Source organism: Patiria miniata, unplaced genomic scaffold (genome assembly GCF_015706575.1).
Source record: "Patiria miniata isolate m_02_andy unplaced genomic scaffold, ASM1570657v1 HiC_scaffold_5, whole genome shotgun sequence".
Lineage (NCBI taxonomy): Eukaryota > Metazoa > Echinodermata > Asteroidea > Valvatida > Asterinidae > Patiria > Patiria miniata.
Genome location: NW_024037072.1, coordinates 21,975,601 through 21,988,726, shown reverse-complemented (window position 1 = coordinate 21,988,726; position 13,126 = coordinate 21,975,601). Strand labels below are relative to the sequence as shown.

Sequence of the window (13,126 nt, the reverse complement as noted above, 5' to 3'; positions counted from 1 at the left end):
CCACAGTTTTCATTACGATTTACTTTAGAGTCGAATAAACAACAGTTTCAGTTATTTAAGGTAACTTACTGTGATAAGAAGTTGAACTTTCTTTATAATTCGTTTTCTCCTAAGGATTTGCAATGGCTGTCTAGGGCCACCGTAGTGGTAATCTTCACGGCGGCGCGCCGCCGTAAAAATAGTACCTATCCGAAAATCCGGCCAGCCGAAAATCCGGCCCAATTTTCGTGCCAAGATCAGCCTGGTAGGGCAGGGTCTTAAGAAAACATCCTGCAGAAATATAATCTTTAATCAACTTGAAGGTTACAGGGAAAATATCAGACTTTATTCAGGGGATGTTTTGGTCAAACATTAACTATGAACAAAAAAGTTGGGATCATTATAAAAACCACTTCCCGCATACCGCGATAATAGGGAGTCCACCTCCGTTCGCACACGCTGCGCATGTCTATTTTTCACAGGCATCGAACACGGAATAGATCACACCACCGTCGGATTTTTTTATATTAATTTAAAAAGGAAGAGTTATACTACACAAAAGACAGGACAATTCAGGAAGGTTAGTGGGCAATCTCTATTCCGAACGAGAAACGTGATAAGTACCGCGATAATAGGGCAACCCATCCTACTAGGGCTTACTGCAACTTTTATAAAAACATGAGAAGGAAATATAAAATTAGAAGGAAAAAAAGTGAATTTGAACGTTATGAAATTCGGACTTTATTTCCCTTTTAAAAAAAAACCTCCAAAGCCTCAGGTTAGAAAAAGGAAAAAATTTGAGTGCAAAAAGTTCTAGTCTGAGATGCGAACCCGCAACCTCGCGGTGCAAAATCCTATCCTCTATCGAGTCGACTGAGCTGCCGCACTGCTCGCTAAAATGTGGGGAAACAAATAATTATATACCTGCGTGCGTATCAACAAAGTATCGTAGAGGGCGCTAAACAACGGCTGCCGTAACGATAGCCACTTCAAATGAATAAACACACAGTGACACACTAGCCCAGGTTAACGTAGGGAGGAAAGGGAGTCCACCTGGGCTAAGTGACACACCAAAAAAAAAAAGAGTAAGGCTTACATGTAGCAGCCTAGGGACTAAAGTTATCAGGTTATGGGCGATCGTGAAGTGTAGCCTAGGGCCCCTGTTTTGTTTTGATCAAATTAGAGTCCAATACGGCCTAGATTTAGCTTGAGTAACTCCAGCTGACATGCATGAGCATGTACATGTATTGTCAGCTATTCTACCTCCATGAGTTACTCAAGCTAGTGATATACTTGATTTATTTGAGTCGTGTACATGGTGGTGTAGGCCTATGTGCTATGATTTTTGTAATTTTACACAACACAACGTAAAAACCCTCGAAGTGATGAGAATGATCTTCTGTGGCGGCCTAGAATACACTCTGGAATCTGAACCAATATCAGAGTGCTCACTAGTCCGAGTAACTAGGACTCTACGGATCACTTTTGTAACATTTGGACATGGTCGGGCGATCTACTAATAATCGCCCGACCATGTCCAAATGTTAAAAAAGCGATCCGTAGAGTCCTAGTTAGGGACTAAGTGCTCGCATAAAATTCACTAGCGATTCAAAATACACCAGGTGTTGGGTACAAAATTGAAAATGTTTTCTTCAAGTCGGTAATTGTATCAGAAATAGCATCATTTGGTCTGGAAACGTAACCAGAGTATGAGCATTGCAGCCACAGCGATATTTTGTGTGCGTGGAGCCAGTATGGTAACCGGCTACCATACACGAAACACTTACCGACTTGGCACCAATTCTAGTGCCCAGATGGTTGACACCAGCAACACTCCACTGATCAGTTGACTTTTTATCTCAATGTGTATCTGGAATTTCATGTCCAACACAGGTACATGCTGCATGCCCACCATGACGACCCGGGAAGGTGTTCTGCAAGACTTTTGTGGGCCACCTAATAATGACTCTCTCATCTGGCCAGACAAAGCCTACGGCTATTGCAAGGAGCTTCTGGTCTTTGATGTCACCAGTTATGCCTTGCTTGCCGTCGCTAGTGGTCTCTACATTGGACAAATCCAGTACACGGAGCATGAGAACTTGAAGAGATCCCTTGCTGTTCGAGGAAGGCTTTCCGTGTCAGTAGTCACCAGCTTTTTGCCAGTATTAGGGGTAATTCTGAGCTTAACTCATGCCAAAAAACGACTTGCACCTGTTCAGTATCTCACAGACAGTTGTACCTTCTTTGCATGGGTTGTTCATTCTCTATACCTGGTAAAGCTTCGGAGAACAGGGACAAAACATGTGAGGGGTCACTTACCAGTCTTGCTCATGTGGCCTCTTACCTTGCTGTCTTCTGTTGTAAAGGTGGCAAGAGTTTTTCGTAACCTTGCACACAAAGACAGGGTCGAGTTGGACGAGATTGCCAGAATTGTTGCATTTGTAGAATTTGGTTTACAACTGTTGTACCTGGTGTCACTGTTGCCATCCCGAAGACACGCCCGGAAGAACTACGAGAGAAATCGAGGAAGGCCGATCTTTCCTAGCATCAATGACGATGCCACGGATGAGACCTCACCTTTGGTGGGACGACATAGACGGTCGTACACTCTAGATGAGTACGGTCTCATTTCGGATCTTGGCATCGCTGAGGAACAGGGCAGCTTCCTCTCTAAGTTGTTCTTGTGGTGGATTCAGCCCCTGATGAAACGAGGAGCTCAGGGCGAGCTGCGAAACCCTGAGGACGTGTTCCGGCTGCCCAAGTCGCTACAAACCCACCATGTGGAAAACGCATTCGGCAGGATCTTCTTCCGCGGGAACCTGGCCCAGGGAGTCACGGACTACAGCGGAGCTTACGACGCATCTCGTGGGGAAGATCCCCATATGCCAGCAGGCTCTCTCTTCACTGACGAGCCACTGCACAGCTTTATGGGAACCAGTTATAGCAGCCAGTACGATGATGAAGTGCCGTCTTACGAAGTCAGGAACCCCAAGTCTAAGTCTGCAAGACCCACCCTCCTGAGGGCACTTCTGAGAGCTTTTGGGGTTCGCTTCTTCTCTCTTGGTATTGTAAAATTCATCTGCGATATGTTGACATTCGCTGGACCGCTCTTGCTCAATGCCCTGGTGACTTTCATGGAAACCGAGAAAGAACCAGTCGTGAATGGTTGGCTGTACGCCCTGGGCCTCTTCCTCTCTTCTCTGATTGGCGCTTTCTTGTCGATCCACTACAACTACCAGATCTTTAAGATCTTGATTCGCATGCGGGCAGCCCTGGTGACCACAACTTACCGCAAGGCCCTCGTGGTGAGCTCCACAGCCGTGTCGCAGTTCACCACCGGAGAGATTGTGAACTTCATGAGCGTGGATTCGGAAAGGATCATCAACGTCTGCCGGAGCTTTCATGAGTTGTGGAGCCTCCCGGTCAAGATTGCCGTATCGCTGTTTTTCTTGCATCAGCAGCTGGGACTGGCATTTCTCACAGGTCAGTTTCCAGAAACGGTGATCAATTTAATTGTCATAGCAATCATTTCACTTTTAATAACCTTCAGCCACTGAATATGCAAACTAGCTAGACCCAAGATGTTGTGAATTCTGGACCCTCCGCATTTATTTGCCAAGATCTTCATTAATATTTACGGCCAATAATTATTGGTCCTTTAAAAAAAACCAAAAAAACAAGATACACCTGTAAAACCGAGTGAAGAACAATGTTAAGAATCTCTCAGTTCCTTCAAGAAATTGATAAATAGATTATAATAGAGTTGTATAAAGGCTTGACGAAATCAAGAAAATATCGCACACACAAATTTCAAAATTATTTAAACATGCATGATGAGCTGCATTAACCATAAGGGCAATTCCACGGTTACTCACGTTACATTTTTGATGTACTTTTGAGTTTCCTTGGGCTGTAATTACCTTACTGAAAAGGTTTAATAACTGTTATCCCCATGGTAGATAGAGTAGACCTAGACCTACCTAAGCACCAAAGATGACATCCAGAAAAATGTGTTATGTATGATAGACAAGACGCACAATATCAGTTACTCACGTTACATTTTCGTAACGTGAGTAACCGATTTTGTGCGTCTTGTTTGTCATACAACACATTTTTCTGGATGTCATCTTTGGTGCTTACAGTAGGTAGGTCTAGGTCTACTCTATCTACCATGGGGATAACAGTTATTAAACCTTTTCAGTAAGGTAATTACAGCCCAAGGAAACTCAAAAGTACATCGAAAATGTAACGTGAGTAAGCGTGGAATTGCCCATAACAGAACTCCGCTCATCAAACCCCAACGGCATGTTTTGTTGGAATCTGTCAGGAAGGGTACAGTATCCCTAAACTGACAGTCTTTTACACTTGGTTGGCATACCAGCAGAATCAAAGTCAGAAAAAAAGTGTGTGTGCAGTTTCCCATATGGTGTTGGAATTTGCCAGGATGGGTATGGCTCTAGTAAATCATGCTAGGGAGTTAGGTTTAATAAGAGTCAGCATTATTGCAGTGAATGGTGTTTATTTTGTTCTTCTGCTTATGTAGGAGTTGCCTTCACTCTGCTGTTGATTGCTATGACCAAATGGCTGACTGTCAAGATCCAGAAGTACTTTGAGGATCTGATGAAGCACAAAGATGGCAGGATAAAGGTGAGTCCACTGAGAAGCGACACATCATTTTTGCATGACCTGTGAAAACCAGTGGAGTGTCATGACCTAGCGGTTAAGAGCACCGGACTCATGCTCTGGTGTTTCAGAGGCAACAGTGGCGTGGGTTCGAGCCCGGGCCCGGACACTTGTGCCCTTAAGCAAGGCACTTAACCATTATTGCTTCATCCTTCGGATGGGACGTTAAGCCGGAGGTCCCGTGTGATGTATCAGGCTTAACGCACGTAAAAGAACTCAGTAACACTTATCGCTAAGAGAAGGGGTTTGCCCCGGTGTTTCTGGTCTCCTAGTGATACTCCCTTCCCTTGTGGATTTCCTTACGAGAAGAACCAACCAAGTACCAAGTACCAAGAAAACTCTTCACAGAATTAAGTGGTTTTTTTTAAGAATACGATGATTGAATATGGTGTTTCTGCATTAAAGCCATTTTAAGACAAATCTTGAGGAACTTGTTATATTTGGTGTTGAGGTTGTTTAAAAAAGAAAGTAACAACCAGCCTCAGAAAGCACAGATATTTTCATCTTTTACATGTGGTATTAAAACTTCAACTGATTTTAGACAGCACAGTGCATGAATGGATTTTGTTTTGAGGGCTGTTTATACAATTTGGCTCGTGACTTATCCTGCAGTTTTTGAGGACATGCAATGCCCTAAAAACTTTTGAAATTTGTTGCTTCCGTACAGTCTGCTTACACACGCGTACACACGGAACACAGTGCATCTGTGGGGATGTGAATATTAAAAGCAAATGGCACCATCAAAGGTCATGAGGACAATAATGCACTAACCATCACCACATCAGTTCTCACAGTTTCACTACTGAGGTGTAGTTAACAGAGTCATGAAATTTGTCACCACCTACATGTACATACAGGGTGAGTCAAAAAAAGTGAAATGCCATATTTCGGGACTTCTGTTTATAGTGAAGTTCTGCATGTAGCACTTCCAACATCTAGGATATGAAAGCCCAACTCATAAGCTTTCTTTTAGTACAAGAATCATTCAAATCACTCATGTACTTTTAAAGTTACAGAATTTTAAACACAACCACCGTTTCAAAGTTCTGTCCACGGATCACAAAGAAGGTGTGTGTTCTTTCAGCAAAATGAAACAATTCACACACATCCCTGTGTGATTTGTTTTTCATTTTGCTGAAAGAACACTTACCTTCTGTTGATCCGTGGACAGAACTATAATCGGTTGTTGTGTTTAAAATTCCGTAACTTCAAAAGTACACGAGTGATTTGAATGATTCTTGTACTAAAAGAAAGCTTATGAATTGGGCTTTCATATCCTAGATTTTGGAATTGCTACATGCATAACTTCACTAAAACAATGGTTCAGACATTTTGGTTTCATGTTTTTTTTACTCACCCTGTATATGTATAATTGAGAAGATTATACATCAACCAAACTGATTTCACCCTCTGCACATGAACAGGTCATGAGTGAGATCCTGTATGGCATACGCGTCATCAAGTTCTATGCCTGGGAGAAGCACTTCATGCGCAGGATCAAGGAGCTACGAGACCTGGAGCTGGGCAGTCTGAAGGGCGTCAAATACCTTGATGCTATGTGCGTGTACTTCTGGGCCACCACACCCATACTGATATCTGTGCTGTCCTTTGCCACCTACTCACTTCTAGGGAACCAGCTGACAGCTGCCAAGGTATGTGGCTCGCTCTCATACATGTGCATGAGATTTTCTCACGATGCGAACAAGCGATTTTCTGTAAGAAATGTAAGTTTGGATTTGTATAAGTCAAGAATTGTAACCAGTGCTGACTTCAGTCTTGTTAGTTGTTCAGTACACCAACTTGGAGCTCTGTTTATTATTACAGTGATTTACATAAAAGAGAATGTACAACATCTGCTTTTGCTGCAATTTTCAGAAATAAATAGATTTGGAGGATTAGTATGTTATAGAAAATATTGTTAAACTGACTTGTTTCACGTTTCGGGCTTGTAGATGCTGGAAAAACCAAGAAAACCAATCATGCTCTTGTAGTCTGGTTCCCTGACCCCACTTAAGATGAAAGAAGCAATTTATAGACATCAGGGAATTGTAAGGTCAGAGAATCCGTCTAGCAGGCTTGCACCCCTTCAATCAATGTGTAATCAATTGCAAAGAAAATGCGGAATAACTAAATATAAATAATTAGGAGCAGTTTTTTGAAATAAGCCAGTTTTCTCCAACACTGGTCGGACTACCAGCGTTGGAAAAATACAATTTTTCTTGAAAATGTCAGCACATCAGGAGCCACAATTTTACAGGATACTTTAGACTGTCATTCCCTAACATTCCAGTCAGGTATATCGTGATAATTGGATCATTTTCTTTTTTGATGTTTGCAAATGCTGTATCTTCCCTTTAACGTTGTAACCGCCTATGAATTTTGTTGACAAGTTTTGTTTCACAAGCTACGGTCAAATCTGTGCAGAATGTAATTGCCAAACTGTCCTTGAGCGAAATAATTTGACTCCATTGCTTTTTGCCTTTCAACCTTTAACAGGTCAGACATGAGTGTAGTCTTGATTCCCTTGTTAGGCTTTGATCTGTGCTCCATACTGACTAGTCTTGGGTCGAGACATTGTATATTAAGAGCACGATCACCCCCCGAAAGAGGGTGTTATCAAAAGAAAATCGCTGTCACGAACTGCTGTCACAAACTGCTAACGTTTTTGGAATCTTGTAGCAGTTGTGTCATACACGCACTCACGTATGCAGTGTAGTTTCAACACCTTGCATATTAGCCCCGAACCAATCTCTGAAATTTCAGCCAGTACCATACAGGATGCAGCCAGATTTTTGTGCAACTTCATGGAAGCCCTATTGCCGGATGTAGTACGCGTGCGAACTAAAGTGACCGTACATTTTTAAGGGTTAAATTGAACAAGATTTCCAAGACGTTATAATAGCGGTACATGGGAGATACTGATTCATTGAGATAACGCCCTCTAGCGGCAGGTGATTGCACTATCAGATGTACAACAACGGTGCCGTGACCCAGAAATACACACTTACCTGAGATGGTGTCTGAAAGGTGTAGCGGCACGATGATCGGAGTTACTGTTACAAAACACTGAAGACATGACCTCATTTTTCCCAATCTAGATTTTCACCAGCTTGGCCCTATTCAACATGCTGATTGGTCCCCTGAACAGTTTTCCCTGGGTTCTGAACGCTGTCATCCAGGCATGGGTGTCTCTCAAAAGGGTCAAGGGTTACCTGGAGCTACAGGAACTGGATCCCTCAAGCTACTACAACCCAGGTAGCCACCATGACCACCCCAATTCACCTTTAACCCTAACCCCCTAGGCTCTTTTTGCTAAGAACCATCCTCAATCCTCCAAAATCCTCCAAAATTTTGCAACTCCGCCTAAATTTTTCAAAATTGTCAGACAGTCCTGCCTCAAAATGCGTTCATCGTCAATCCTCCAAAATCCTCCTCATCCCAAAATGTTTCACTCGTGTTTAAATGAAGGATAACCAACGCCAAATCCTTCAAAATCATAAGACAGTCCTGCCTCAAAAAGCATTCATCCTCAATCCTCCAAAATCCTCATGTGCTTCAATCACCATTCATCCTCAATTCTCCAGAATCCTCATTTGATTCAATCACCATTCATCCTCAATCCTCTAGAAACCTCCAAAACCGCCAGGAGGATTTTGGAGGAGTGAGGTGGGGTTAGGGTTAAAGCCACTTGTAATTTGCCTCTAGCAAGTTGGCAAATTGCATTTAAGAACGAGCTGGTCCAGAACTGTTGATTCGTCTGTCTCTTTTTGCTTGAATGTGTGTGTGCTACAAAAAGGCATTAGATATTTAGCCGGATCCGACTTTACTTATTTAAAGTGAATGATATTAAGCCGGAACGGCACTGAACGTGTGCAGTGACTATTTTTTTTTTGACTTAGAAATTTTTACTATGACAAATAGTCTGGTTCCTGCCAACATTGTCCTTGTGACTTCTCATCCACGAAATGGGAATCAGACTATTTACAATTTCGGATTGTATTTCCCGTTGAAAAAAAATCCTCCAAAGCCACAGATCAGAAAAAGGAAGTGTACATTTTGTAATACTTTAAAAATTAATGTAGGAGTCAATTTAAAATACTTAAAGACTTTGCGTACATGTATATCAGTTTTTGCGGAACCTGGGATGGCGCGCTCACATATCAGACGCGCCATCCATTCTGCCGCACTTGCTGCTCGAACGATGGTGGTAATTTAATGGTTTTAATGTAGGCCAACTCGTCTATGCATCAAAGAGAGCGCTGTTAGATCTCTCCAACTCAATATCGTTTACTAAAAGAAAGCCGGATCCAGCAATATATCCACTGTCTTACAAAAAAGATTCCTTGAATGCACCAAATGAGTAAAGAAACTTGCTAATATGTGAGTCTCTAACAGATTGGTTGATGCTCTTTTTCTCTACCGATTCATTTCTTTAATGTGATGCATTATAAAATAATCATATGACATGTAGTGAAAATGGAGTATGTATATATTTTTGTATATTGCTCATGTTCTCTAAATTTAAAGCTGAATGTCTTTGAAAGGACAAGCTTCTCATTAAAGATCAATATCTGAAATATCCAGAAGGCACAATGGACCCCAACTCCTACCTTGAGATCAAGCATGGCGGTTTCCAGTGGGACCATCCAAGGAAGACAGAAAGCACCCCCGAGAAAGACGATTCAAAGACTAAGGCTAGCAAACCCAGTGGAAACGACGCAGAAGGGATGGAGCAGGAGGAGGAGGAGGATGGGGCTGGTACCCTAAAACTGTCCAATTTGAATCTACGTGTTGGCAGGGTAGGTATACTGACTAATGTCAGATGTACATGTACTGCATGAATTAGGAACGTTTCAGGCATATTAGCAAATCAGAATCTAGTCTGACCACCTCAACTATCTCAAATATTGAGTTAGAGACCAGCAAACTCCTCATAGCAGCTTCTTGACTTGCTGAACTTTGCACGTGTGTGCGAACATATGGAGCAGTCACGAAGCATCATCTATGAAGTTCATTGAAATGTTTGAATACTGTGCATTTGTCGGATCCACAGGGCCAGTTAGTCGGTGTCATAGGATGTGTGGGATCCGGAAAGAGCTCTCTCTTGTCTGCGATCACTGCCGAGATGACCAAAACGGGTGGGTCTATTGGCATGACGGATCTCATCGGTGGCTTTGGTCTGTCCCCCCAGGAAGCCTGGGTGCAGCACGCTACGCTGAGGGATAACGTCCTGTTTGGCATGGAGTACATCGCCAAGAGGTACCGGGCAGTCATGGAGGCATGCGCTCTCCTGGAAGATATTAGAGTAAGTCAAAAAACCCATAGCTCTTCATGTATTATTACCATTCTGTGCTTGCAGCACTGGAACAGCAAGTGTGCGTATTCCCTGTGAGCACAGAATCTTCCAAAACAAAGTACAAGCGCAGTAGGCCTACCCTGTGACAAACCTGTGTATAGGGGAAAAAACTTGCCTCAGTTAATGTAAAAAATATTAAATGTCGGTTCAGGTCGTGCACACAACATGCTAGTCAATGCTAGTCACAACGGGAAACTGGCCAACCCCGCTGTGTATCGCGCGGGATGCGTGTTAGACAGCTTGCATGAGCAGCGTGAATGCACTGTGTAGCGGGCGACGAGCCAAGTGCTACAGCAGGAAATTTCAGGGAAACGTGCTAGCTGGCTGTAACGCTTCAAGTACGAGTGGTACAACCTCGAAATAAATTCATGAAAATGGAACATAGTGTATCGGAAAGTGTGTGGACTTATGGCCAGTTTATTCCCAATGCATTTGTATTGTAGTAGCATTAGTGTATTAAAGTGTATGCGTGTGTGACTGGGCGTAGCTTAGCATCTAGGAGCTGCTGCGTGCATGGCATTGGTTAACAAAGCGCCATGGATAAAGTACATGCATGCCTGTTTGTACAGTGTGTGTGTACGTGTTTACCTGTGAGGTAGATACGTGACGCTCTAGGTGAGTTGAGCTTGGGACAGCGAGCAGAGAGGAAGAACATGTAGTTGGATTACTTGTGCTCTGCGTTTGTGAAATGCTTATGAAAAGTCGTATGGTCTGTGCTGAGGTTACGCTGGCATGTATAGCTGATGTGTTGCAAGTAAAAGCCTGTCTTAGCTGTACATTGCTATTACTGGCTTCTATATGGGTCGGAGACGTGGACGCCCCTAACTGAGGATAGGCGACGGCTTCAAGCCTTCAATATGAGGTGCCAACGGCACTTCCTTGGTGTCCGGTGGTCCGACTTTGTCGCCAACACCACTATCATGGGGACCACTGGTCTCGAGGATATCTGTGTTACCATCTTCGGTCACGTCCGACGGCTACCGGATGACACGCCCGCCCATGCCGCTCTTAAGCTGAGTGTCGACGCACTAGGGGGACTCCAGCCTGACAGTGCCTGGAAGAGACCCAGGGGCCGACCTCGCAACACCTGGGTGCACCAGCTAGAAGTTGACTACAAGACACGTGCACATCAGCTGTGGCAGTCTGCATCTGATCGCTTGGTCTTGGCGGCTCAACGTCCCCCATGATGGATACTGAGAATGATGATGATGATGATGGTTGATGCGAAGCAAGTACAAAGCTGTACTGTTGTACAGTGCTGATGCTGTTGTACATTGCTTATGCTGTTGTACATTGCTGATGCTTTGTTGATGCAGCTACGCATCGCTACTGCGAACAGTAAGTTTGGGTCATCTCCCCAATAAGAAAGGACTCGGATAATAAAACAATCATCCCAAATAAAAATCCCATTTACTGCACATTTGTTGATTATTGTTGAATAAATTATCATTGTTGCTTGAGGTTACCGACAGTGTTTTAAGGTGTCTTTGTTACAGGTTTAATGTGTAATTAACAGAATAATTAGCAATCATTCACAATCGGCGGTATTTTCTAACAAAACACACATGCACCCTTTGCCTTGAGGTTGCTCAAGTATGAGCGAAGGCTCAAAGGATCTCGTGGCCATCTCAAGTGCTGAGGCCGAAGTGCAACGACTGCGAATGGAAGCCCAATTTCTGCAGTGGAAGAAGGATCTCATTGCAAAGAAATTGGAGGCTGCCATGGAATTACAGTCGGCTCTTTCCTGAAGGGAGGGAACACGGGCACACCGGCTGAGAGTCGGCATGTGCTCCATTGGGTTGATTCCAATGTTGAGCTTAGGTTGCCTGAAGAGACTTCTGGGTATGTCTTTGGAGCAACAGGGAGAGTGTCGGGCGCAAGTGTGGTGCCTGAGTTGGCCCCTAAAGTAGGGAGGGAGGTGAGCTTTATGGAAAGTACACTTTGGAAAGGACAGAGCTCAGGGATATTTCCCCAAGAGCAGTCGATGCCTATTGCCAGGGATTCAGACAGCCCAGATGATGATCTGATGTCGTTCATCCCTGAGGGAAGTGGCATGGAACGGGGTAAGGTGAGTACCAACCTGTTCGTTCGTGATATGGGGATGGTGACCCCTTCACCGGTACATAGCGAACTGTTAAGTTTTGCTGCTCGACCAGTCGGGACAAAAAGCAACAGTTCATCTCATGAGGACAGCTCATTAGTGGGTCCTTGGACACTGAAACAAGAATCATGTGTCCATGGTGATGTGGGTCAGCAGGTTGAGCAGCAGAGGTTGCTGGACGAAAAGCCCTCCAAGTTGATGAGAGCTGTTGACTCTGGAAGGGAGCAGAGGTTGGTGACTTCAGAGGAAAGTCTGAAGTCTGTGGCCGTGTTGGTATAAGAGTAGTTGTTTACTCAGATCAAGGGTCATGGTCAGGGCAAGGGCGTGTCTTCTCCCAAGACCAGTGGCGTATCCAGAGGGGGCACTGTGCCCCCCCCCCCCCCCCCCCCGGCGGATTTTGTTTTTTAGGTGTATTACCAAATCCCAAAGGAGAAGAGACCTGTCTTGGAGACGGAAGATGCGCAGGTGAAACAAGTTGACAGTAGTTAATTAGCTGTGCCGGGCATAGCTTGGGTAGAGGTGCAAGTTGGTCAGACCATGCACAGACTGAGGGCAGTCTTTGCTAAAATGAAGTGCTGTAGTATCCTGAGCATGGATATTTATCTGGTGTCCACTTGTGAAAATTTAGATTTCCAGTTGAGAGAGTGGAGGCTTAGTGGTGAGCAAATCAATGGAAGTTGGTGGCGATTTAACCATGAAAGGTTTGGTATTGGCGCTATGGCCAGATCTTTGGTTGAGACTCGGGTCGCTGTTGTTCCGCTAAGGGGATGACAGTGATCTCCCAGTTTGAGGCCAGTTCAATTCATGATGAGTTGGACGTGGTGGCAAATAAGAGCAAGGAGTTGCCCGAGTATTTGCAAGATCTCTATAACAGGGGTACAGCCAATATAAAGGCTAGGTACCATGGGGATGCCCGGAAGTGTTTTTTAGACTTCCAGGATGTGTTGTCCAAGGGTGACCATGACAGTGGTCATATGGATGTGGTCAAGCACCACAAAGCGAGGACG

General features: G+C 44.1%; 1 protein-coding gene across 1 annotated transcript in view; it reads left to right on the top strand.

Annotated features, from left to right (window-relative positions):
* The window catches only part of LOC119740268 (multidrug resistance-associated protein 7-like), a 72,530-nt gene that overhangs the window by 18,671 nt on the left and 40,733 nt on the right, over window positions 1-13,126 (top strand). Inside the window, exons 2-7 of the mRNA XM_038215529.1 lie at window positions 1,873-3,462; window positions 4,523-4,626; window positions 6,087-6,314; window positions 7,761-7,917; window positions 9,247-9,461; window positions 9,716-9,967. Of these exons, the coding sequence (XP_038071457.1) occupies window positions 1,884-3,462; window positions 4,523-4,626; window positions 6,087-6,314; window positions 7,761-7,917; window positions 9,247-9,461; window positions 9,716-9,967 (2,535 nt within the window). The 5' untranslated portion in view covers window positions 1,873-1,883. The remainder of the gene's footprint in view (window positions 1-1,872; window positions 3,463-4,522; window positions 4,627-6,086; window positions 6,315-7,760; window positions 7,918-9,246; window positions 9,462-9,715; window positions 9,968-13,126) is intronic.